The sequence below is a fragment of the Globicephala melas genome, chromosome 6 (genome assembly GCF_963455315.2).
Source record: "Globicephala melas chromosome 6, mGloMel1.2, whole genome shotgun sequence".
NCBI lineage: Eukaryota > Metazoa > Chordata > Mammalia > Artiodactyla > Delphinidae > Globicephala > Globicephala melas.
Genome location: NC_083319.1, coordinates 69,460,291 through 69,486,814, shown reverse-complemented (window position 1 = coordinate 69,486,814; position 26,524 = coordinate 69,460,291). Strand labels below are relative to the sequence as shown.

Here is a 26,524-nt window from a genome sequence, read left to right as displayed (position 1 = left end):
CTTGAAAATTTTCAGGCCAATTATTTAGTAGATGGCCCTCAATTTGGGTTTGTACGACGTTTCCTCACGACCAGATTCAGGTTATGCATCTCTGGCAGGAATATTCCAGAAATGATACTGGGCTCTTCTCATTGCAGCCAGTCACACAATCATGAGTTCCATTGTACCCTTCCATTACTACTGCGATATTACTCTGATACTTGATTCAGATGGTGTCTGCCAGGCTTCTCCACTGCAAATTACTTTTTTTTTTCTCTTTGTAATTAACAAGTATTTTATTGGGAGATAGAGAAAATGTAAATATCCCATTCTTCCTCAAATTTAAGTTTATTCTTTATATATCATCATGGACACATGCATATATATGTGTTTTTTAGTGAGTTATAATCTGTTACATTTGTTTCCATGCTTAAATTGTCCTGATTTGGTCAGTGGAAGCCCCTTTAATCTGGTTTCTGTGTCTTTTTGATGTGCTGTGATCAGTCTTTACATACTTCCTGACTTTTTGCTACCAGATGTTCCAGGCTCATTTTGTACTTTCCTTGTCCCAGCCCTGGATTTAGCCATTTCTTGAAGGAGCAAGCTCTTTTTTAGTGGCTCCGAGCCACCGCATTGATGCCCCTCCTCACATCACTGCCCTCTCCTCCCCTGCTGTTGCCTACTTTGCTTGGTCACCAATAGCTCTTGGACTGAATTATTCTGAAAGAGGAAGGGCACATTTTGTTTAGATTTAATCATTCATGTTAGCTCTGTGTGGATAGGGACTGTAACATATTTGATCTCTCATCCCCCAAATGCCTGTTACATAGTAAATGCTCAATAAGTGTATAAGTTCATTCAAAGACAAATACTTAACTCTGCATCTATTAGGAGTTGGTCATTATTCCAGGTGCTGGGAGTGGAGGAACACACATGAACTAAGTTTGAAAAACAAAAAGCATACATGTGTGGGAGCCCTGTGAAGGGAAATAGTTCTTTGTGAAGGATGGAAATAATTTTGTGAGGCAGCCGTTTCCCCGATTGTGTTCATCTATATTAATATGTATTCAATGGAAAAAAAGGATTTGACTTTGCACTTTTTAAACTGTAGTTCTTATTAAAATGCATAGACTAAATGTGTCACAGATTTTTTTTAGCCTTGGTAATTTCTTTTCTTGTATTACCGTAGCTCTGCTTTTCCCCACCCTGAAGAGAGCTGGTCCCTTGCATATAGCTAACTCAGCTTTTAAATGCAAAATAGAGATCCTAGTAATGTATTGATAGAAATGTTGTATTAGTTAGCTCTACCCTGTAGGTTGTTAGTTTTTTTTTAACCTTTAGGCAGAGATACTTCCAGTGAGGAAAGTGATTTTTCTCATTATGTTTTTGGTAATAAGTAATAGAATGTAGAAACAATAAGAATAGACCATGAGCTCCTTTCTATTAATAGAGTTAATCATCTGTGTTATTTTGTTTAACTCCTATGGGTAGGACCATAATACATAGCATATAATCAAACTCTTTCTCTTTTTGAATTATAAAATTATTCAAGCATTTATTCACTCAAAAGATATTTGATTGCCTATTCTTTGCCAAGTGCCAACCTCACAGGACTCTTAAAGGATTCAGTGAGACAATGTGTATGCTTTGGTCAAAGCAGCTAATAGATAAGTGTCCTTTGAATCTGAATGTGAATTTCCCTTACTAAAATCTAGAGGATTCTGACATCAGATATTATAAGTTTTTCTTAAAAATCTTATGCTATAATTGATACATATGAGGATTATATGTATTTTATATGTAAATTATAAAACAAACACCATGAATCCACCCTTCAACTTAATAATGAGAAATACAACATTAGTGCCATTCAAATTACCTGTATACAGCTTCCTAGTCCATCACTTTGTGTTCCCCAGATATAACTATGCTCCTGAATTTTCCTGAGCTTTTAAGTATAGTTTTACCACAAATGTGTGTATTCTTATATTTGTCCAACTTTCCTTGTTTTTGGTCTTTATGAAAATGGTATAATACTATATGTAATTTTCTGTGACTTGCTTTATTTACTCAGTACTGTGTAAGATTTGTCCTTGTTATTGCATGTTATTGATTTCACCGTGGTATTAGTCCATATGGTATGATTGGTATATCCATTCTCTTATTATCTAGATATCTAGATTACTGCTTTTGATTTTGTTTTATTTTTGCTGCTGTGAATAATGCAGTTATAAACCTTTTTGGGCATGTCTGCAGTACACATACATTAAGAGTTTCTCTAGGGTGATGGATTTCAAACTTTTATGACTGTGACCCATAGTAAGAAATATGTTTTCCATAATAAGCAGGTACCCGCTTACATAAGTATACGTACACAAATGAGACAAAAGTTTTGCAAATCAATGCTTAAGTTTACTACATGGGCTTCAATCTACTCTATTTTATACTGGTTGACTTATAAATAGCAATGCGATCCACTCTTGCTTTGCAGTCTCACTAACAGGTTCTGTTTGAATAACATGGCTCTAAGTGCGTGGTTGAAACTCTAGGGCCCCTGAGAATCACCTGGAAAGTTGGTATATGTGAGGATTCCTGGGCCTTGCTGCATAGATTCATATTCCATAGGTCTGGGATGGAGCTTAAAAATCTGAATTTCTAATATGCATCCAGGTAATACTAATGTTGCTGGCCTGCTGACTGAATTTGAGAAATACTGCTATAGAGTATATACTCATGAAAGAAATTGCTGAATCATAGTGTTGCAGGAAAAAAAGTGGGAGGCAGGAGGATGGTCACGTCCTGGGTCTCAGGTGAGTCCCTGGGATGGGCCGCCAAGTGTGGGTTGTTGGCTTCGTGTAGGAAAGAATTCAAGAGCGAGCCGTAGTAACGTGAAAGAAGGTTTATTCAAGGGGATACAGACTCCACAGAGTGTGGGCCATCTCAGGAGGCAAGAGGCCACAGAAGAAACACACTCCAAGTGTGGGCCATTTCAGAAGGCGAGAGGCTCCAGGGTACAGGGTTGTCAGTGTTTATAGGGGTGGGTAATTTTATAGGCTAGTGAGTGGGAGAATTATTCCAACTATTTTGGGGAAGGGGCAGGGATTTCCAAGAATTGGGCCACCACCCACTTTTTAGCCTTTTATGGTTGGCCTTGGGACTGTCATGGCACCTGTGGGTGTGTCATTTAGCTAACGTATTAACAGTGAGTATATAATGAGGCTCAAGGTCCACTGGAAGTTGACCCGTCCACCATCTTGGACCTAGTTGGTTCTAACCAGTTTATGTTGTGCCCTCAACGACTATGTCATTCTTTTAAAGATTGTGCCCTGCCCCCTTCCTGTCTCAATAGGGCATTCACATATTTAGCTTTTTATTATTTTACATAGTTTGTTATTTTATATAGCTTTTTATTATTTAGGGTCCTATGTCTGCAATGTATAAAGGGGTACCATTGCTCTCTTTTCTAGTTAGACTTGTTCATTAATGCTCATTTAGTAGGCGTTAAAATGATATCTTACTGTTTTGCTATTTTGTATTTCAGTGATTAGTAATGAGGCTCAGCATACATTTCAGTGGCCATTCATGTTTCTTTCTCTCTGAAATGTTTGTTCATGCCACCTGCTTATTTTTCTATTTATTTGTTGAAGGTCTTTGTATATTCTGGAAGTATGAATGCATTGTTGGTTATACTCACTGTAGATATCTTTTCCTAGTTGGCCCATTTAGTGGCTTTTTAACTTTCATTGTGGTATCCTTTGATAGAAATTCTTAATTTTAATGTGGTCAGATTTTTTATGGCTAGTTCTTTTTGTGTCCTGTTAATATGTTCTCTACCCCATGCTCATATAGATGATCTCCTGTATGTTTTTTCCCCAACACGTTTGAAAAGTTTTGCCTAACATTTAAATATTTTCAAACATCTGGAGTTGATTTTATGTATGGTATGAGGTAAGAGTCTAATTTAAATTTTTTCCTATACAGAAAATCAGTCCCAGCACATTTTATTGAGTTGTCTATGCCTTACTCAATGATCTACAGTGCCTACCCTGTCAAACTTCAGATTTTCATATATTTGTTAATCTGTTGGAGGGATGTGGTTCAATTCTGTTCCCTAGGTCAGTTCATTGATCTCTGCAGCAATACCACAATGTTGTTGCTGTAGTTTTGTAATTGCTATATGGCATGACAAGTTCTATTACATCTTTCTCTTTTAGGATCAGTTTAAGTTCTTTGAAAAACTCTGTTAGGATTTGTATTGAAATTACATTGAATCTGTAGGTAATGAGTATTTTTATCCATGAAACTAATCTCTCTATGAGTTTATTTAGGCATTCTTTAGTGTTGTTGAAGTGTTAAGATGTTTCTGATAAAAGTGTAGATAGTTCTATGGTTTGTTTATTCCTAGGTACTTTATTTTTTTTAATTGCTATTATAAATAGCATATTAAATGTTCCCTGTTTGTTGCTGATGTGTAAATATGCAGTTTACCTTTGCATACTTCTAAACTTATTAATTCCAGTAATTTTTCTGTATAGCTCCTTTTGTTTTTCTATGTGGACAGTCATATCATGCGAATAATGACATATGTCTCTCTTATTTTCTTTTTCTTTTTTTAAAAGAATTTTTTTAAAAAAAGAAGTTCTTCATTGAATTTTTAAAGAATTAATTAATTAATTAGCTTGCTCTGGGTCTTAGTTGAGGCAGGCTGGCTCCTTAGTTGCGGCTGGTGGGCTTCTTAGTTGCGGCTGGCAGGCTCCTTAGTTGTGGCATGCTCGCTCTTAATTGCGGCATGCATGTGGGATCTAGTTCCCCGGTCAGGGATTGAACCTGGGCCCCTTGCATTGGGAGCTCGGAGTCTTAACCACTGCACCACCAGGGAAGTCCCCTCTCTTATTTTCTTTTTTAATAAATTTTATTTATTTATTTATTTATTTTTGGCTGCGTTGGGTCTTCGTTGCTGCGTGCAGGCTTTCTCTAGTTGTGGCGAGCCGGGGCTACTTTTCATTATGGTGCGCAGGCTTCTCATTGCGGTGGCTTCTCTTGTTGCGGAGCACGGGCTCTAGGCGCCGCGGGCTCAGCAGTTGTGACTCACGGGCTCTAGAGCGCAGGCTCAGTAGTTGTGGCGCACGGGCTTAGTTACTCCGCGGCATGTGGGATCTTCCCAGACCAGGGCTCGAACTCGTGTCCCCTGCATTGGCAGGCGGATTCTTAACCACTGCGCCACCAGGGAAGTCCCCCCCTCTCTTATTTTCAATTTTCTTTTTTCCCCTGACTTTTGTGGTCCTGTGTCAGTAGGATTACCAGTAAAATATTAGGTATAAATGTTCCTGATTTTAAAGGGAATAATTCTAACAAGTGTCCATTTAGAATGTTGTTTGCATGGGAATTCAGTAGCTACCATTTGTCAAGTTAAGGAATTTGTCTCCTAGTACTAGTTGGTTAAGAGTCTCGTTTCCTTGTTAAAAAATAAATCGTACATGGATGTTGATTTTTATCAGACTTTTTAGTATCTCTTAGATGAACAGATGGTTTTGTTCTCCTTTAATCTGTTAATGTGGTACTTGACAAGCATTTTTATCATGCTAAACTCCTCTTGAATTCTTGAGATAAAACCAGTTTGGTCTTGCTCTGTTAGGGTCGTCACCCCCACCCCTCCACGGCATTGGATTAATTATGCTAATAGTTTTTTTAAAATTTTTACGTTCATATTCTTGAGGTTAAAATTGTATGTTTCTTTCCCTTACTCTTCTTGGCAAGTTTTGTACTCAATAACATTCACTACATAAAGTGAGAAATGTTTTCTCTTTTTCAGCTTTTGGAAGAGTTTCTGTAAGTTTGAAATGATCTCTTCCTAGAACTTGCTTGTAAAACCTTGTGGGCCTGATATCTTCTTTGTAGGAAGATTTTAAACTACTTATTTGACTTTAATAAAGGCTTATTCTTGATTTTTATTTCTTTTTGGGTCAGTTTTAGTAAGAGGACTGGATTTTTATTAGTTCTTCTCAAAGTTCTTTTCATATCTTGTTGAATTTCTTTTTAGGGTTTTTTTTTTAAATCTTTGTAGTCTTGCTTTTGCTTGAGTTAATTATGCAAAAGTCTCTGTCAGTCGTTTTTTCAAATATAAGCATTAAGGCTAAAATTTTTCCTCTAAGTACTGCTTTAACTATATTCCACAGGTATTAATGTGTAGTATCTTCTTTGTTCCATATGATGAATTTGAAATTTTCCATTTTAATTTCTTCTTTTACCTGTGAATTATTTAGAAATATGTTTTTACAATTCCAAATATGTGGACTTTTTTTAAATTAAAAAAAAAAGTTTGATTTTTAGCTTAATTGCATTAGCATAATTTCTTCTTGAATTCACTTTCCTTCTTCCTGAAGTAGATCCTGTTGAAGTTGTTTTAGTGAAGTTTTTTTTTTTTTAGTGAACTCTCAATTTTTGTTAATCTATGAAGTTTTGACTATTGCCCCTATTATGAAAAGTGGTTTTGCTGGTTATTCAATTCTACGTTGACGTTTACTTTCAATGCTTTGAAAATACTTCTTTTGTGTTTTTGAGGTCTGATGTCAGTTTAATTCAGGGTTATGCTGCTAGAGGTATAGCAGCTACCTCTCTGGAGGAAAAATTCCTTATTTTTAGTGTTTGCTTATTTCCGTGGTGTAAATACTCTCTTACCATGTATGTCAGTTATTACAGAGTTGAGAAGAGATATGCAGTAGCACACAATTGTGAAGTATTTCCACCCTGCTGATACAATAGACATCAATAATAACCTGAAGAGCACAGATAATAATATGTAGTCAAATAATTAGTGATGAATTTTGATTATCTATCTCTGCTTTTAATATTTTTCATCTTATATTTTTATATAATTTAACACAGTAGTAGCCTTGTTTAAAAACTGCTCACAGAATTCCTGAAAATTTAACAATATGTTCATATGAGCCTACATTAGCCAGCTGTAGCATACCACCCTTGTACTTATTCTTTTTTCTAATGGGTGCTCTCTGTGAGCCTTGGGTGACTGCTTTTACAGTCTTTTTGTCTTTAGTGTTTTTAACTTTTAGTACAGTGTGTCTAGGAGCAAATTCCTTTTAATTTATGGTATATCATTATTTTTATATTGTACTTTCTTTTTTTATGGGTTCATGAATTTTATTATTTTGGAAAATTATCAGCCATTGTATCACCTGTATTCTTTATTTTTTCTGAGTCTCTAGTTAGATAGTTGTTATTTTTCTTCTGTTCTCCATGTCTCTTAATAGTTTTTATATTTTTCATTTTCTTGTGTCTTTGTGTGTGTTCTGGCAGTTTGTTTAGATCTGTCTTCCGGTTTGTTCATTCTTTTCAGCCATGCTTAATCTGCTTTTCAGTCCATTAAGATATTAATTCCAAGAGTGCTTTTTTTCCCCCTCCATTTCTTAAAGTCTGTTTCTTTTCAGTCACATGGTCATTCTTACTCATCTCTTATTGCTTGGTCACCTTTGGATTCCAACTGTCTTCGTTTCCACACCTTGTATGTCATTATTTTATATTCTGCATCATGATGATTCCAATATCTGAGATCCTAAAGACCCTTTTACATACTCTCAGATCATGGTGACTTATTTCTTTGTGTTTAGGGATATTTTAAAATTGTGAGTTCATATTTGATTTAGTTGAACTTTGGGAATCCTGAGGTCTTAATTCAGAGTACTTTTCCCCAACAGATTTATAAAGACTTCTCCCGAATTTCTGAGAGACTCTGAAGTTCAGGTCTCCAAATATGCTATAGGCCCCAGATTTGGTCTTAAAAGAGACCCAGGAGAATGTGGACCTATCAGTGCCCTTTAAGCAACTGCACCTCTCATGCCTAACTGAAGCTTACAGTTCACGTTTCAACTCCTCCCTTCTCTTTTCTCTTTCTGTCTGTATCTCTTTTATATACTCACCACTCTTGGAATTTTCTTTTATTTTTTTAATAAGCTCCACAATGAAGAGTTTTGTATTATCCAATATATAATTGTATTTGCAAAGAGTCCACTATATTCCCAAATTAAAAGGATTTTCCCCCACTGAAACCATGGTATGTCTAGCAGTTTCAGCATTGTTGTTTGCATTGTTGGAGACTCAATGAATATGAATTGAATAACTATTGAGAGAAGGTGAAAAGACAGCATAACCCTGATTTTATTTTCCCCTTGTATAATTGTCTCTTTTTGGGTTTTTTATTTATGCAATAGATCGAATTTTTATGTGTCAGGCACCGTTTTTCATCTTATACTTCCAGTTACTCTATTGTGATTAGTATTATACATTAAACATTGAAGGTCGACTGTTCTTTGTAACGATTACTTATCAAGGCTCATTGTCAGAATTCCAGCTAGTACTGAAAGAAGACCAAAATGATTTGGCCAATATGTTTTAAAGCTTGTTTAAGAAAACGGAAATTATACAAAGCTAAGTATACATAAACCTAGAAAGAGAAGTGATATAATTATTACTTTGAGTTTCTAGTTTCAAGCCACAAAAGTAACAAGTTTGCTTGAAACTGAAAAGTCTTCTAAATGTAACTTACTGTTAACAGTACTTAATTATAATTTAGACTTAAAGCCATAGCAAGTCAGGAAATAGTATATACCTAGGGCCATTTTATTATTCATTTATTTATTTATTTTGAAAGGAGTCCCAGTTTTTTTTTAATTTATTTTTCCTAATTTATTTATTTATTTATTTATTTCTGGCTGTGTTGGGTCTTCGTTGCTGTGCGTGGGCTTTCTCTCGTTGCAGTGAGCAGGGGCTACTCTTGTTGTGGAGCGTGGGCTTCTCATTTTGGTGGCTTCTCTTGTTGTGGAGCATGGGCTCTAGAGCACAGGCTCAGTAGTTGTGGCACATGGGCTTAGTTGCTCCGTGGCACGTGGGATCTTCCCGGACCAGGAATCAAACCCTTATCCCCTGCATTGGCAGGCGGATTCTTAACCACTGCGCCACCAGGGAAGTCCTAAATAGGACCATTTTAAATGAGATTGGATTCTGAAGTAAAAGTATTTTTTAGTACATAGAGCATAGCTGAAACTAGTCATTTGAGAAAGGGAGACTTTTAAAATTTATCTACTTGGAATATTATTTTGTAAAATATTGAATATTCTTGCCAAATGATACTTTACAGTTAAATTTCGTATCTACATGCAGATACAGTACTTAAAGATATTTTTAATATTGAGGAAGACTTTTATTAAATTAACTCTTAATGCTTTTGAACAGAAGGGTAGGGAAATGAAAATTTAACTGCTTTTAATTCTGTTCGCTTTAGAACTGAAAGAAATTTTCTCAGTTGTTTCCATTTCTCAATTGTGAATATGATTTATAAATTTTATCTTCTTCATCTTTTAATGATCTTAGTACAATGAATAAAATTCAAAATGCAACCTAAGTATCCTCAGCTAAATTTGTAGCTTAGAGCTTGATTGTAGTTTGCTTTAAAAAAAAAAAGAAAGAAGGAAAAGATAACATTGAAACCACATCAGAAGGAAAATGGAATTTTTTTTAAAAAGCACAGGAAGATAGCAGTCACATAGTTGAATAGCTTCTCTTTTTACTTTTCTAACACAAAATTTATTTCACAAAATCTCTGAAGTGCAAATGGGTACATGAAAGAGGAGAGATATAAAAGTACTTTTGGGAGGTTGAAGAAATTTATCTTCTGTCAAAATAGTGCATTTACATGGTTTAAAGAATTAACTAGCAAAGGATGGTATTAGAAAAAACCCCAAATCCTATATTGTATTCTTTGCCAATCCTCTTTCCAATTCCTAGAAGGAAGCACTTTAGCTTTCTCTCTTTCCTTTTTCTTTTTAAGTTCTAGGGTTACTGCCCAAAGTTTCCAAACTATATGCTTATGCTTCTATTTCTTCATGAGAATTTAACCTATTTGCTCCATCTCCTTTTCCTCCCAATATAATACCATTGTTAATTCTTACCTTGGATATAACTTTCTAGATGTTGAGCTTAGAACTTTATCTCTTGTTTCACTGACCATGGACAGTGTTTCTTGATTCTAAACTTTGTAGGCTCAGGTTATACTAGAGTTGCTTTCACTTCTCTGTTCATGTTTCTACCTTCCATGTTTGTCATCCATACATTTACTTTTGCATTATCACAGTTGATAACATTGTGTTATGTAATACAAGTCTTAAGTTTTCTGTGCTTGTCTGTAGTAGTAGTAATAATAGTGGTAGTAATTGAAAGTACTTACATAGTTCAGGCTTTGTGCCAAGCACATTGCATGTTTTATTTATATTATTTTATAATACATACATATATATACACACAGGTACTTTACATATATTAAACTTACTTAATCATCAAGTCGACCTTGATGGTATAGGTAATATTATGGTCTCCAGTTTACTGACAAGGAAATTTAAGTCACTTAGTAAGTGGTAGAGCTGAGTAGGTTAAAATGTAGAAATTGAAAATCAGTAATGTTGTTTACAGCTATGACTGTAAAAGTTACCACAGTTAAGATGTATACTGTTCTCATATCTTCTTTCTTATATAGCCATTTATTTTGTGGTTTTAAAAATTATTGTTTTTCTTTATCGCTTCCTTGTTTTTGTGCTAAAATTCCCAAATTTCCTCTCTTTACAAATAACTCCTATTGAGGCCCTTATAGGATCCCTCCAGTTTTCTTACTCAGTGACCTCCCCCAACCCACCCTTTTTGGAGGTTAGCATTTATTTTATGCGAACACTACAAATTTTTGTCATTTCAAATTATATAATGGGGCAGGTTTTTACATTGATTTTGAAAACATTGAATTATGAGAGAAATGTGTCTTATAGTTTTGTGATACTCTTTAAGATAATTAAAGATAATGTGTTCTGCAGGAATATTATAGGAAAGGTTGATTTTCTAATATCAAATAAGCCTCTGGACACACTGTTTTAATGTCTGTCAAGTTTGAAATATTTATTTGGTAACAAAAGACTTGAAGTTTAAGCCACTCGAAACGTATACAGGAAGAGCCTCTGATTTCAAAATTAGTTATTTGCTACCTGCCCAAAAGTAATATGTTGTACCCCCTCTGCTGGAACTAAATAGAACTTCCTTCTATAGTTATGCTTAGACGGCAGGCAGGTTCAATGTTGTTCTTTTAAAGCCACTGAGTTCCTCTCCCTTTCTTCCCATCCTTCTTTCATTTACAGTTCAGGCTGTATTGGCAAGATTAACAGTTGGTTTTGAAACCAACTGCCCTTCTGAGAGTCAGTAGAAGCATAGTGGTTGAGAGTATGGGCATTGAAGCCGGACTACTGGAACTTGAATCTCAGCGGGGGTATATTGTAGAGTTCTCTCAATTTCCTGGTGGAGTATCACATTCAAGAATAGTACAACATTATTAAAAAAACAAGTAAAACATTCCAGAGCATTGAGTCCTATAATGGCAGGCTTTTCTTTTTCCTTCTTGTGTGTGTAAATATTTCATGTTCTTTTTATGTACAGACTATTTAGATTGTTATTGAATGAAAGACCCTTGTTACTATTCTCAAATGCCATTTCATTTCCATTTGTGCAGTGTTCTTTCAGTCCCCTATCCATTGACTGATAAACGTTAAATTTGGGGCCTTGTTGCCTCTATTTAGCCTTGATGTTTAAGTTTTGATTCTTTTTTAAAATTAGTCCCATTATTTGTTATTGAAATGTTTTCTGCTTCACCATCTTATTGTGTTATAAATTCTTTTTTTTGTTTGTTTTTTCATTTTAACATCTTTATTGGAGTATAATTGCTTTACAATGGTATGTTAGCTTCAGCTTTACAACAAAATGAATCAGTTATATATATACATATCTTCCCATATCTCTTCCCGCTTCTGTCTCCCTCCCTCCCACCTTCCCTATCCCACCCCTCCAGGCGGTCACAAAGCACCCAGCTGATCTCCCTGTGCTATGCGGCTGCTTCCCACTAGCTATCTACCTTGCGTTTGGTAGTGTATATATGTCCATGTCTCTCTCTCGCTTTGTCACAGTTTACCCTTCTCCCTCCCCATAGCCTCAAGTCCATTCTCTAGTAAGTCTGTGTCTTTATTCCTGTTTCACCCCTAGGTTTTTCATGACATTTTTTTTCTTAAATTCCATATATATGTGTTAGCATACGGTATTTGTCTCTCTTTCTGACTTACTTCACTCTGTATGACAGACTCTAGGTCTATCCACCTCATTACAAATAGCTCAATTTCGTTTCTTTTTATGGCTGAGTAATATTCCATTGTATATATGTGCCACATCTTCTTTATCCATTCATCCGATGATGGACACTTAGGTTGTTTCCATCTCTGGGCTATTGTAAATAGAGCTGCAATGAACATTTTGGTACATGACTCTTTTTGAATTACGGTTTTCTCAGGGTATATGCCCAGTAGTGGGATTGCTGGGTCATATGGTAGTTCTATTTGTAGTTTTTTAAGGAACCTCCATACTGTTCTCCAGTGGCTGTATCAATTTACATTCCCACCAACAGTGTAAGAGGGTTCCCTTTTCTCCACACCCTCTCCAGCATTTATTGTTTCTAGATTTTTTGATGATGGCCATTCTGACTGGTGTGAGATGATATCTCATTGTAGTTTTGATTTGCATTTCTCTAATGATTAGTGATGTTGAGCATTCGTTCATGTGTTTGTTGGCAGTCTGTATATCTTCTTTGGAGAAATGTCTATTTAGGTCTTCTGCCCATTTTTGGATTGGGTTGTTTGTTTTTTTGTTTTTAAGCTGCATGAGCTGCTTATAAATTTTGGAGATTAATCCTTTGTCAGTTGCTTCATTTGCAAATATTTTCTCCCATTCTGAGGGTTGTCTTTTGGTCTTGTTTATGGTTTCCTTTGCTGCGCAAAAGCTTTTAAGTTTCATTAGGTCCCATTTGTTTATTTTTGTTTTTATTTCCATTTCTCTAGGAGGTGGGTCAAAAAGGACCTTGCTGTGATTTATGTCATAGAGTGTCCTGCCTATGTTTTCCTCTAAGAGTTTGATAGTTTCTGGCCTTACATTTAGGTCTTTAATCCATTTTGAGCTTATTTTTGTGTATGGTGTTAGGGAGTGATCTAATCTCATACTTTTACATGTAGCTGTCCAGTTTTCCCCGCACCACTTATTGAAGAGGCTGTCCTTTCTCCACTGTACATTCCTGCCTCCTTTATCAAAGATAAGGTGACCATATGTGCATGGGTTTATCTCTGGGCTTTCTATCCTGTTCCATTGATCTATATTTCTGTTTTTGTGCCAGTACCATACTATCTTGATTACTGTAGCTTTGTAGTATAATCTGAAGTCAGGAAGCCTGATTCCTCCAGCTCCGTTTTTCATTCTCAAGATTGCTTTGGCTATTCGGGGTCTCTTGTGTTTCCATACAAATTGTGAAATTTTTTGTTCTAGTTCTGTGAAAAATGCCAGTGGTAGTTTGATAGGGATTGCATTGAATCTGTAGATTGCTTTAGGTAGTAGAGTCATTTTCACAATGTTGATTCTTCCAATCCAAGAACATGGTATATCTCTCCATCTATTTGTATCATCTTTAATTTCTTTCATCAGTGTCTTATAATTTTCTGCATAGAGGTCTTTTGTCTCCTTAGGTAGGTTTATTCCTAGATATTTCATTCTTTTTGTTGCAATGGTAAATGGGAGTGTTTTCTTGATTTCACTTTCAGATTTTTCATCCTTAGTGTATAGGAATGCCAGAGATTTCTGTGCATTAATTTTGTATCCTGCTACTTTACCAAATTCATTGATTAGCTCTAGTAGTTCTCTGGTAGCATCTTTAGGATTCTCTATGTATAGTATCATGTCATCTGCAAAGAGTGACAGCTTTACTTCTTCTTTTCCGATTTGGATTCCTTTTATTTCCTTTTCTTCTCTGATTGCTGTGGCTAAAACTTCCAAAACTATGTTGAATAAGAGTGGTGAGAGTGGGCAACCTTGTCTTGTTCCTGATCTTAGTGGAAATGCTTTCAGTTTTTCACCATTGAGGATGATGTTGGCTGTGGGTTTGTCATATATGGCCTTTATTATGTTGAGGAAGGTTCCCTCTATGCCTACTTTCTGCAGGGTTTTTAACATAAATGGGTGTTGAATTTTGTCAAAAGCTTTCTCTGCATCTATTGAGATGATCATATGGTTTTGCTCCTTCAATTTGTTAATATGGTGTATCACGTTGATTGATTTGCGTATATTGAAGAATCCTTGCATTCCTGGAATAAACCCCACTTGATCATGGTGTGTGATCCGTTTAATGTGCTGTTGGATTCTGTTTGCTAGTATTTTGTTAAGGATTTTTGCATCTATGTTCATCAGTGATATTGGCCTGTAGTTTTCTTTCTTTGTGACATCCTTGTCTGGTTTTGGTATCAGGGTGATGGTGGCCTCGTAGAATGAGTTTGGGAGTGTTCCTCCCTCTGCTATATTTTGGAAGAGTTTGAGAAGGATAGGTTTTAGCTCTTCTCTAAATGTTTGATAGAATTTGCCTGTGAAGCCATCTGGTCCTGGACTTTTGCTTGTTGGAAGATATTTAATCACAGTTTCAATTTCAGTGCTTGTGATTGGTCTGTTCATATTTTCTTTTTCTTCCTGATTCAGTCTTGGCAGGTTGTGCCAAATTTCTAAGAATTTGTCCATTTCTTCCAGGTTGTCCATTTTATTGGCATAGAGTTGCTTGTAGTAATCTCTCATGATCTTTTGTATTTCTGCAGTGTCAGTTGTTACTTCTCCTTTTTCATTTCTAATTCTATTGATTTGAGTCTTCTCCCTTTTTTTCTTGATGAGTCTGGCTAATGGTTTATCAATTTTGTTTATCCTTTCAAAGAACCAGCTTTTAGTTTTATTGATCTTTGCTATCGTTTCCTTCATTTCTTTTTCATTTATTTCTGATCTGATTTTTATGATTTGTTTCCTTCTGCTAAGTTTGGGGTTTTTTGTTCTTCTTTCTCTAATTGCTTTAGGTGCAAGGTTAGGTTGTTTATTCGAGATGTTTCCTGTTTCTTAAGGTAGGATTGTATTGCTATAAACTTCCCTCTTAGAACTGCTTTTGCTGCATCCCATAGATTTTGAGTCGTCATGTCTCCATTGTCATTTGTTTCTAGGTATTTTTTGATTTCCTCTTTGATTTCTTCAGTGATCACTTCGTTATTAAGTAGTGTATTGTTTAGCCTCCATGTGTTTGTATTTTTTACAGATCTTTTCCTGTAATTGATATCTAGTCTCATAGCATTGTGGTCGGAAAAGATACTTGATACAGTTTCAATTTTCTTAAATTTACCAGGGCTTGATTTGTGACCCAAGATATGATCTATCCTGGAGAATGTTCCATGAGCACTTGAGAAAAATGTGTATTCTGTTGTTTTTGGATGGAATGTCCTATAAATATCCATGAAGTCCATCTTGTTTAATGTATCATTTAAAGCTTGTGTTTCCTTATTTATTTTCATTTTGGATGATCTGTCCATGGTGAGAGTGGGGTGTTAAAGTCCCCTACTATGAATGTGTTACTGTCGATTTCCCCTTTTATGGCTGTTAGTATTTGCCTTATGTATTGAGGTGCTCCTATGTTGGGTGCCTAAATATTTACAATTGTTATATCTTCTTCTTGCATCGATCCCTTGATCATTATGTAGTGTCTTTCTTTGTCTCTTCTAATAGTCTTTATTTTAAAGTCTATTTTGTCTGATATGAGAATTGCTACTCCAGCTTTCTTATAAATTCATTTTTAATAAAACATTTATTGTATGAGTCAAATTGTGCTAAAAGCCGATAAAAATCATCAGCAGTCCACTTTGCTCCGCCCCTTCCCTGAACTCTCTCAACCATTTTGAACTGTTTGGTGATATCTTCTGGTATACGCCTATCTATTTTGAAATATTTATAAATTGCTATCCCCTCCTTAATTTTATTCCTTTTATGGTAGATCATGATTTTACATGTAAGAAATCTTAAATTCAAGAAACTTGACCTCTCTTAGTTGGTTTTAAAAAGTAGATTATAGATCTCCTTTAAATCAGAATTAACTTGTTAAATTTCTCTTTAGAATTTGATTCCTAAGTATATATTTAAGGCCATTATTTTAGAGCAGAAATGTTGGTGAAATTTGCTTCATTTACTTTCTTCATTATATTTGGTATTATATTTGTGGATCCTCTTCTAGTTTCTCAGAGTGGGTGCAATGTGTATTTTTATGCCTGGTTTCTCTCCTCTCCTTTCCTCTTCTCCTTTTAAAAATAATAAATGCAATAAAGACAATATATTTTATTTTGAGCATATGTTTTCTTGTGCCCGTAGATTTTTTGTATGAAATGGTCTTATCATTATTTTCTTTTGACTGATTTCTTTTGTCTTTATTTTTCTAATTTTATTAGAGTATGATCAGCCAATACAATCTATTCAGATATTTTTAAAAGATTATTTTAAGTTCATTTTATGGTACCTTTATGATTGATTTTTGTCAGTGTTCCATGGACACATGTAAAATTGTAAGCTTTATTCAAGAGATTGAAAGTTTTCTATATAATTATTAAATCAAGTGTGTGGATTGTATTAATCAGTTTCACTATATATTCATTTAACTTTATTAGATCTGTCTATTTCTGACAAAGCTGTACTAATTTCTTATTTCATTGAAATATTTTTCAAGTTTTTCTTGCATATTCAATACCCTTTGCTTTATGTAACTTAGCTTTTACATTGTTTATGCTGTTTGGTCATCTTAACCTTGAATTTCACATGTGTGATATTAGTATAACACTCATGCTTTCCTTTGGGGGCATTTAGCTGATATTTCTTGGCTCTTCCCTTTATTTTAAACTTTTCTCATCATTCAATTTTAAGCATTTTTTTTTTTGGCTGTGTTACATCTTCGTTTCTGTGCGAGGGCTTTCTCTAGTAGTGGCTAGCGGGGGCCACTCTTCATCGCGGTGTGTGGGCCTCTCGCTGTCGCAGCCTCTGTTGTTGCAGAGCACAAGCTCCAGATGTGCAGGCTCAGTAGTTGTGGCTCACGGGCCTAGTTGCTCCGCGGCATGTGGGATCTTCCCAGACCAGGGCTCGAACCCATGTCCCCTGCATTGGCAGGCAGATTCTCAACCACTGCGCCACCAGGGAAGCCCTGACCTTTGTCTTTTTAACTCATCTGACAGCCTATCTTTTAGTGGGAGAATTCAGATTTCTTTTAAATTCTAATGAGTGATGCCTGATTTTGTTACTTTTTTATCTTGTTCCTTATTTATATTTGTGACTTTTTACATTTTTTTAAAAATTTGGCTTATATTTTCAAGTTGATATTCATTTCCCAGTTTCCCCTTCTTTATGTGTCAGTTGTTCTGTACTTTTCCATTTCATTATTGGCCACCTTCCTTTTCAATTGCTCATAGATCCAATTTTTCCCCCCTACTTTAACATGAATAATGATACCAACATTTTCCTTCACCTTCACACACTAATCCTCTCCTTTAATGTTCCTAAATTTCTTTGGAGATAATTTAATTTTTAGGTCCAGATTTTTGTTAGACGTTTGTCAAAAATTCATATTGAGCACTTACGTTACATATTCCATGTAGTTTATTATCCATTTAGATTTAGTTCTGTATAGAAGGCAAAGTAATTGCACTCCTGTTTCTTCTTACATGAAAGGTTTCATTTCTGATTCAGTTATTGTTCCATTAGAATCCCTTCTTAAGTCCTTTCCTTAGATGGAGTGGTAGCTAATGTGATCTTTGAATCCTTAAATTTTGGAAAACACTACTTTCCCACTGAAGGATGTTTGGCTTGTACTGCTTTTTTCCTAGCAATCTCGATGTTACTGTTCTTTCTTTTTAATTCCAGTGTTACAAATGAGAAGTCCATTGTTAATTTGATTCTTTTTTAGTATTAAGTAATTATTCTTTCTGGTAGCTTGTAAGGTTTTCTTTTTATCCTTAAAGCTTAGGAATTTTAGTGTGATGTTCTTGAACATGTGCCTTTCCCTGCATTAGTCCTGGCTGGATCTTGGAGAGCCCTGTAAATTTGTAATTCAGTCTCTTCTTTAGTTCATGGGAATTTTCTTTCATATTACTTTAATATATTTTCCTTTTCCCCCATCTGGAGACTCCTTGGGAACTTTTCCTATAGTTGGTGTGTTAGTTAGGTTGCCTTAAACTGTTCTTCAAGTCCTTTCTCGTTTCCTTTATGATTTTCATCTCTTTGATTTTCAGTTTATGCTTTGAGATTTCTTCCAGTTGGTCCTTCATTCACTCTAATTCATCAGTTAGACCCCATCTTCTCTTTTAATTTATCTACTGAATTATTCAGCTTAAAGATTTTACTTCTTTAAATTTTCATCTAATTAATTTTCTAAAATTCTGTAGAAATTATTTTTTGCTCTCTACTTGACTCTCCTTAAGTAGTCATACTATTTTTGGCCTCAGTATTTTGTCTCTATCCTTCAGGAGATCTGTTAGGTCTGCTCTCTCCCACTGTCTCCTGTCATTAGGTATGTTGTTTATATGTGCATTGGGGTTCAGGTTGAGCTGTTAGGGGACCTTAGTTTGTTTTAATCCTATAGGGGATCCTATAGGGGATGGAAGGTCCAGGCATCTCAGCCTGCGCTATAGCAGCAGGCACGTTGTATATTTCATGTGTACTTGGAGGACCTTGTCCCTTCCTTCTGGTCTTCTTGCATTCCTAGTTTCAGGCGTAGAGGGGACTCTCTCTCCTCTTGAGTGCCCCCTGAGCACTTTTGGGGCCAGGAAGACTGGCCACACTTGTGCAGTTATGTATGTGTAGAACTCTTCTGGGTCTTGCTTGATATCCAGAGCAGACCAAGCCCTACACCAGTTCTCTCTCAAGATGCTTATAATCCCAAGGTCACATTCTTCAGGCCCCACTCACTACCTGTTGGCCCCTGGAGCTGACTGGCTGAATGGTAATTAGTCTGTGCTGCTTAGTGGCACTTAATATTGAGGTTAATAGTTCAGTAAAAAAATTTAAAAGCCAGTGACTTGATCCTCAATTTGTATGGGATAGATAGGCTGAGAATCAGTGAAAGCTTTTATTCTGTGTCAGTAACAATTTAATTCCTGACGTTGTATCTAAGCTTCTGTTTTACATTTATTACATGTAAGTCTATGGAGGCAGGTGATGTACATTTGAACTTTGCCATTTATCACAGGCCCAGACCAAAGAAAATGTAGCCCTCAAGAATAGAAGCTGTTCTCTCAGTTTTTGTTATTTTCTAATTTTTTTTTTTTTTTTTTTTTTGCGCGGTACGCGGGCCTCTCACTGTTGCGGCCTCTCCCGTTGCGGAGCACAGGCTCTGGACGCGCAGGCTCAGTGGCCATGGCTCATGGGCCCAGCTGCTCCGCGGCATGTGGGATCTTCCCAGACCGGGGCACGAACCCGTGTCCCCTGCATCAGCAGGTGGACTCTCAACCACGGCGCCACCAGGGAAGCCCCTATTTTCTAAATTTTTGTCTTGGGTGTTTTTATGGAATATGTTTCCCTTGTTAACTCTTGAGTTGCTTTAGCTTAAAGAGTGCTTTTTGGTAAAGTGGAAGGAACAAGAATAATTGGGTCACTTGCTTATACCAAGATTTGTTGGGTGGGTGAAAAGGTGACAGTAGGCATTTAATACCTAGACCAACATGGGGAGTAAAGTTATAAAATTTCTTGAGTTTTGTACTTAACATCATATGTATGTAATTAAGATGAGAACTTGAACTTTCTATGACACAAGAATCTGTGTCGTATACCACTATGTACTTTGCCTTAAGAATTCAGTTTGTCCTACAAAAGGATTTTAAAAATAAATCATGGAAGGACCCATATAGAAGTCATTTTTTGTGTGTGTGCTGAAATGTTATATTTTTAAACGCTTAATGCTAGAAAATATGTTGGTAGCTTAAATTTGTGTATTTATAAAAATGTGTATAATACTCCATGAAGGTTGAATATTAAACAGCAGTGCTTGGGTGTTCTAGAGCCATAATTAGAATACCGTTTGCAAATTGACAAAATTCAGTGGGTCAACAAACCAATTTAAAAAAAAAAACTCAAGTATATTAGATTTCAAACTGTTCTCTCTTAATTTAGTTTGTCCATAATACTTTTTTAAATTATTCATAGTATTGCTTAACATGCCAGGAAATGTCTTATAATAGAATTTATAAAATAATGTCCTTTCAGTAATATGAATATGTACTCTCTTTAGCATTCTGCTTTTAAATCTCAGATTAAGGTGTTTTGTAAGGAATTATCTAGTTTAATGGACAAAAACATGTCTTAGTAACTTTATCCATTTTAGAATTTTGAAACCAAATGCTCACTTGGGAAAAATAAATGGAATAATTGGTATATGTCATTTTGGAGCAAATAAGACAAAAATTTTTGTAATAAAAAAATACGTATTCCCACTAACATAGAACAATAATTTTTCATTTTGGGTATGGCTTTATGATGTTAATCTATATATATTTGTTTTTGTTTTTTTGCATAGCCCCAGTTAGTAGATTGTTCATTTTCATGAAAAGCATGGCCCTTGCCTACTGTCTTTCCTGTGTCCTGCTAGATATTTAAGGAATACAGTATTGGTTTACATATCATTGGACTTAAGTGGGTAAGTTAGAGGTGCAACATAACAGGCCTGAAGATGTAAATTCTAGTTGAAAATCTGGACATTTAATTGTCTTTGGTTCCATTAGGAGGTGGAAGTAAACAAGAAAGAGCTCTTCTTTTAGTATTGGTGTGGATTTTTGCATGTCCAGGATCTACTTCCGTTTCTTATTCTTACTATGTGAATGACTGAGGTTCAGAAACATGGTAAGTATGGACTTAGATTGTGTTCCTAGATAGAAAGCTTATTTATAGGTTATATATTCTGAGGTGTTTATATGAGTGAAAAAATTGAACACATTTAAAATGAAATAGGCAGTGATTAACTCTTTCATCATGATTACACAACATGATTGCCAAAGACTTTTCAGTCCATTTGATGACCATTAGGTGAAATCTTTGTTCTTTTAGACTTCTCTTTTCTTTTTTCTTCCCTTTTGTTGTTGTCATTGTTGTTGTTGCTAGTGGATGGGAGATGTGTTCCTTAACTGAAGTTTGGTCAGAAAAAAAAACTGCTTTTTATCTAAAATTGAGAATTATTTTATTTCTTTTTTCAGTCTTGTGATTCTTTATATTAAAAAGTCATTTAAAATTTAATATTATCTGGCCTCACTACGTGACTCTGGCCTGTTTTTCTACCTCCTTCTCAATCCTTGCTGTCGTTGGATGCTGCTCCCTAAATATAAGCTGTGCTTTGATCCCTCATTGTTTTAGTTCATTCTAGTCCCTGGTCTCCATGGGACTAGAATGAGCTAGTACCTTTTCATTCTTGCCTTTCTAGTAATCACCTGCTTCTCTTGAGGACCTCGTTGAGGTGTTAATTCTCCATAAATCTCTGAATTATTCTTCTCTGCCTCTCCCAACAGAATTAATTTCCTCTGTTCCTTTCGTTGTGATAGGTGGCTCCTACAATAACCATGAATCATAGATGTGTCATAGTTACTGAAAGTAGGAGCCATGTGTTATCCAGCTTTGTCTCTCCTGGGACAAGTGTGTAGTGAACATTTGTTGACTTGAAATGGTTAGAACTCCATGCTTGTCATGATTAAGAGAACAGCTTGCCTCATTCAATTCCTCCATCACGGTAGCCCACACGCACTGTTGCTCGCACACCCTGCTCCCACCCGTTCTATTGAGGTTGTCGGGTTCTATTCCGATGCATTTGGGAGCAGTCAACGGAGGATCCTTTTGAGGAGCTGTAGTACAAGGAGACTGGCTCTTAGTCTTCATGGATGTTCCGTTTTGAGAGTTTGCTTTTCTCCCTGCCTTTCCGCAGGACCCCAACAGGAGTATCCATCCCAGCGGCAGCAGCAGCAGCAGCAGTTGTAGCAGCAGCAGCAGCAGCAGTAGCAGCAGCAGCAGCAGCAGCAGCAGTAGCAGCAGCAGCAGCAGCAGCAGCAGTAGCAGCAGTAGCAGCAGCAGCAGTTTTTCCAAGCCTCACAAATTAACGAAGGAGCACAAGGAAAAACCTTCTAAAGACTCCAGAGAACATAAAAGTGCCTTCAAAGAACCTTCCAGGGATCACAACAAATCTTCCAAAGAATCCTCTAAGAAACCCAAAGAAAATAAACCACTGAAAGAAGAAAAAATCGTTCCTAAGATGGCCTTCAAGGAACCGAAACCCATGTCGAAAGAGCCAAAACCAGATAGTAACTTACTCACGATCACCAGTGGACAGCAAGATAAGAAGGCTCCTAGTAAAAGACCCCCCATTGCAGATTCCGAAGAACTCTCAGCCAAAAAAAGGAAAAAGAGTAGCTCAGAGGCTTTATTTAAAAGTTTTTCTAATGCGCCACCGCTGATACTCACTTGTTCTGCTGATAAAAAACAGATAAAAGATAAATCTCATGGCAAGATGGGAAAGGTCAAAATTGAAAGTGAGACGTCAGAGAAGAAGAAATCAACTTTACCGCCATTTGATGATATTGTGGATCCCAATGATTCCGACGTGGAGGAGAATATGTCCTCTAAATCTGATGTGAGTAGCCTGGCTGGTTTTCCTCCTTTCCCTTATTAGTTTTCCAATTTTATTTCCGATAGCTTCAGCATAAAGACAGAGGAAGGAGAATGACAGTTGCACCAGAAGATGGTAGCATGGAAGCAGAAATGGCCTAGAAATGAATTTCCTTAACTAATGGAAAGAAGGAAATGAAATCATTAAGGAATCTGCAGACTTGTAGGCTATGATTTAAGTTGTTAAAGGAAAGATATGTTCCAGAGTATAATAATGGGTCATTTGAATAGCAGCAGAAAAATCTAGATGCTTATCAGAGCTTAGTTACTGTGCTTTCCAGGAAAGTGAGAAGAATGCAATGAAAGTAGAATACACCAGAAAATCAATTTTTAAAAGAAACAGGAAGTATTAGGGTGTAGCTACAATGTTGATCTTTTTGATCAGTGTAATGAAGTAATTTGTTTACATAGATTGAAAACTGGTGATAGTATTTTTCAATACTTTTATCAAGGCAAAATTGACAAAAAATAACAATATACTGTATATTTAAAATGTGTGATTTGATACATTTTGGTTTTTATATGTGTCATGAAACCAGGTAGTGGTATTTTGGAAATGAAATATTTAATTATTTCTCCCATTGTATAGCCACTGATTTGGAAGGGGCAGGGTATATATCTTCAGTACAAGGTTTGCTAATGGGTAGGATTATCTTTTGTGGGCTCCTAAAAGAACATTTAGCCATCTGATAATCCCCCAAAATATTATTTGATGTTGAGATTTAAACTTTTTTTTTTGGCCTGCATTGGGTCTTCGTTGCCGTGCACGGGCTTTTTATAGTTGCGGCAAGGGGGGGATACTCTTCGTTGCGGTGCGCGGGCTTCTCATTGTGGTGGCTTCTCTTGTTGTGGAGCACGGGCTCTAGGCGCATGGGCTTCAGTAGTTGTGGCACGCGGGCTCTAGAGCTCAGGCTCAGTAGTTGTGGCGCACGGGCTTAGTTGCTCTGCGGCATGTGGGATCTTCCTGGATCTGGGCTCAAACCCGTGTCCCCTGCATTGACAGGCGGATTCTTAACCACTGTGCCACCAGGGAAATCCTGAGATTTAAACTTATAATTACTATTTCTCAGAGTTGGAAGGGAATTTCAGGTTACCTATTCTAACCTCCTACCAATGTAAGAAACCCTACACTTCTAGTGACAGAACTGTTAGTAATTCAAGTATTCCATTCTATTTCTGGAGAATGAACATTATTTACCATGAAGTTATCTCCTCCTCACTTCCCTTTTTTCTCTAGCTTTGGCCTTCTACTGTTAATTATCAGTCATGATCGGTCCCGGTAATCTCTTTAATTTCAGTTGTCAGTATTTCTAGACAACGGTCAAGGAAGATGTCTGGCTAAAAATTGCTGGCCATTTTAGAATACTTCTCTTCCTTTCCCATAGCGAGGCTCCACAAAAGTTCCTAATTCAAATGCTGGCAAGGGCTAGGTGGGCTTAGCAGATTCTCTCTTCTCCATTTGCATTCTGGGTAGAAAGGCAGCCAGGATTAGGACATGGCATCAGTACCGATCCCTAGTCATCCAGAGACCACCTCCTTCCCCCCCTCTACTCTCTATAGCTAATCTCAAAATTTTAAATCAGATTAGAGGCAGAGTAGCATATAAAATACTGGAGATGGAGTAATTCGTTCCAGTGTTTGGTAAAGGCCTTAGAGTGATAGTTTGTGAAATGGAGACAAAAGCCTAATGGGTTTGTCCTAATATCTCAAGCATTTATTTTTCCTTCTTTGCTTTGTACCCCTCCTCTTAATTCACAACTTGCTCTTAATGTAGATGTTCCTTGGAACGTTGTTTGTATGTTTGACTTTTTATTTCACATCACTCTGAAATGTTCATTGATGCTATTGAGGTGTGACTAGTCTATCAAGATTGTCAAGTTTAGCAATTTTGTCTCTCCATATTCTGTCGTGTTGCAGTTTTTCTAGAACAGAGGTTTTCAAATTGTGGTTTGTGATTTACTAGTGAGCCATGAAATCAATTTAGCATGTCATCACCAGGATTAAAAAAGAAAATCAGAATACATTGTAACTAGTATGGGTAAGTAATGGTTTGTGAAAATTTTATTTCAGAAGCTGTGTGTATTTCTTATGGTAGGTCATCATCAAAATTTTGAAAGACACCTTTCTTGAATGTTTGCTGATTTGTGAGAAGATCAAATAGCATTCATAAAGCACTATTGAATGCGCTTTCTACAGGAAATTATCACAGGTGATCTTCCTCTTTAGCTAATTCTGTGTATTCTTATTTTTGTTTGCCTCTTGCTCCCTCCCTTTTATATATGATTTATAAGGTATGACTTTTCCTAAACATCATGTTCAACTTGATAGGTTTATCCAAAGCAATACCTTGCAAGATCTTCTGGAATGAAGAGTGAGAATTGTAATTCCATACAGTAGGTAGCAAATTTTCAAGATGGTTCATGACGTGTCAGAGCCACCTATCCAGTGACCATAACAGGAGTTTTTGTAATGTGAAAGCCTCTAAAGACTTTTGGGTATTATTTGGGTATAAAACCCAACAACTGTACTTTCCTTATTAGTTTTCTGGTAGTAATGCTTTTATTGTTGCTGCTTTGGTTTAATCTTCTAAATATAGGTGGTAGAACAGAAGAGAACTGACAGAAGTGTTTCCAAGTAATCCAGCGCCCAAAAGACTTTCTGTGAACGAAGGAGGATAGAGGAGGGCTGAAATTCCCTTTCTCCAGTGGTAAAGGTAGCCTGTGTTTGGCCTTTCTCCTACTTGGTGTCCCTCCTGTGGTTAAGACCGAAGGAGCAGGAAGAAATTGTAATGGAGAGAACTAAGCACCCCGTAGTCTCCCTTGGCGAGGAACTGATTGGATAGCTTGGGACAGGCCCACCTTCAGGGGGCACCATTCACATTGTCCTGGTGGTGAGTGTGTCTGCATCTGAGTAAGTAGGATCAGATGACCTGATCTGTCGAAGGACCTTTACAGCTTCATTATTTGAATATGAGCCAGATTTATGTTCTTTTGTGGAGGGCGGGGTAGAGGGTAATTTTAGACATAGCAGGCAGAGATCATGGACTTTGGAAACAGAAAAAGGACACAAAAAGAAATTGGACGAGTGTGAAGAATTGGGAAGGACCAGAAAAAAGGTTATTCACCTGATATGTCTGTAAAGAAAATATCTTGCCTTGGTACAGGTTAGTTACGATTAAAAGGAAGAACTTTTTAAAGAAGCTTTTCCATAATTAAGTTAGATTCAGGTTTTATATAAAAATAAAAATCAGTGCTACTAAGAGGGATTGGGAGGCTTAGATCGTTGATTCATATAGTTCTTCTCAGTTATGATTTTTATATACGTTGTATGTGAGTAGAGAGAAAAAAAGTGGTGCATCCGTGGTTTATATGCCTGCATGATTTTTGAGGAATCACTTATTTGTTGATGAGTATGTAGGTAGGTAGGTAGTAAAGTAATCAAATAATTAGGAGTATGCACTCTGGTGTCAGACAGACTGTGTTTTGAATCCCCGCTCCACCATTGATCTTAGTTAAACGATTTGACCTTCTGTATTTCTTAGTTTCTTTTTTTGTGAAATAGAGATCATAATAGCCTTTACTGTGTAGGATTATTGTGAAAATAGTCAATCTGGGTAAATCACTTAACATACTAATCAAAAATGTTATGAGGGACTTCCCTGGTGGCACAGTGGTTAAGAACCCGCCTTCCAATGCAGGGGACACGGGTTCGAGCCCTGGTCCGGGAAGATGCCACATTACGCAGAGCAACTAAGCCTGTGCACCACAACTACTGAGCCTGTGCTCTAGAGCCCGCGAGCCACAACTGCTGAGCCCGTGCGCCACAACTACTGAAGCCCGTGGGGTCTAGGGCCCATACTCCGCAACAAGAGAAGCCACCGTGATGAGAAGCCCACGCACCGCAAGGAAGAGTAGCCCCTGCTCACCACACCAGA

The 26,524-nt window shown here is 36.5% G+C and overlaps 1 protein-coding gene across 3 annotated transcripts in view; it reads left to right on the top strand.

Annotated features, from left to right (window-relative positions):
* The window catches only part of MLLT3 (MLLT3 super elongation complex subunit), a 328,889-nt gene that overhangs the window by 230,142 nt on the left and 72,223 nt on the right, over positions 1-26,524 (top strand). For all 3 annotated transcript variants that reach the window (XM_060300978.2, XM_030840600.2, XM_030840601.3), the window contains one exon: positions 21,854-22,555. In XM_060300978.2, the coding sequence (XP_060156961.1) occupies positions 21,854-22,555 (702 nt within the window). The remainder of the gene's footprint in view (positions 1-21,853; positions 22,556-26,524) is intronic.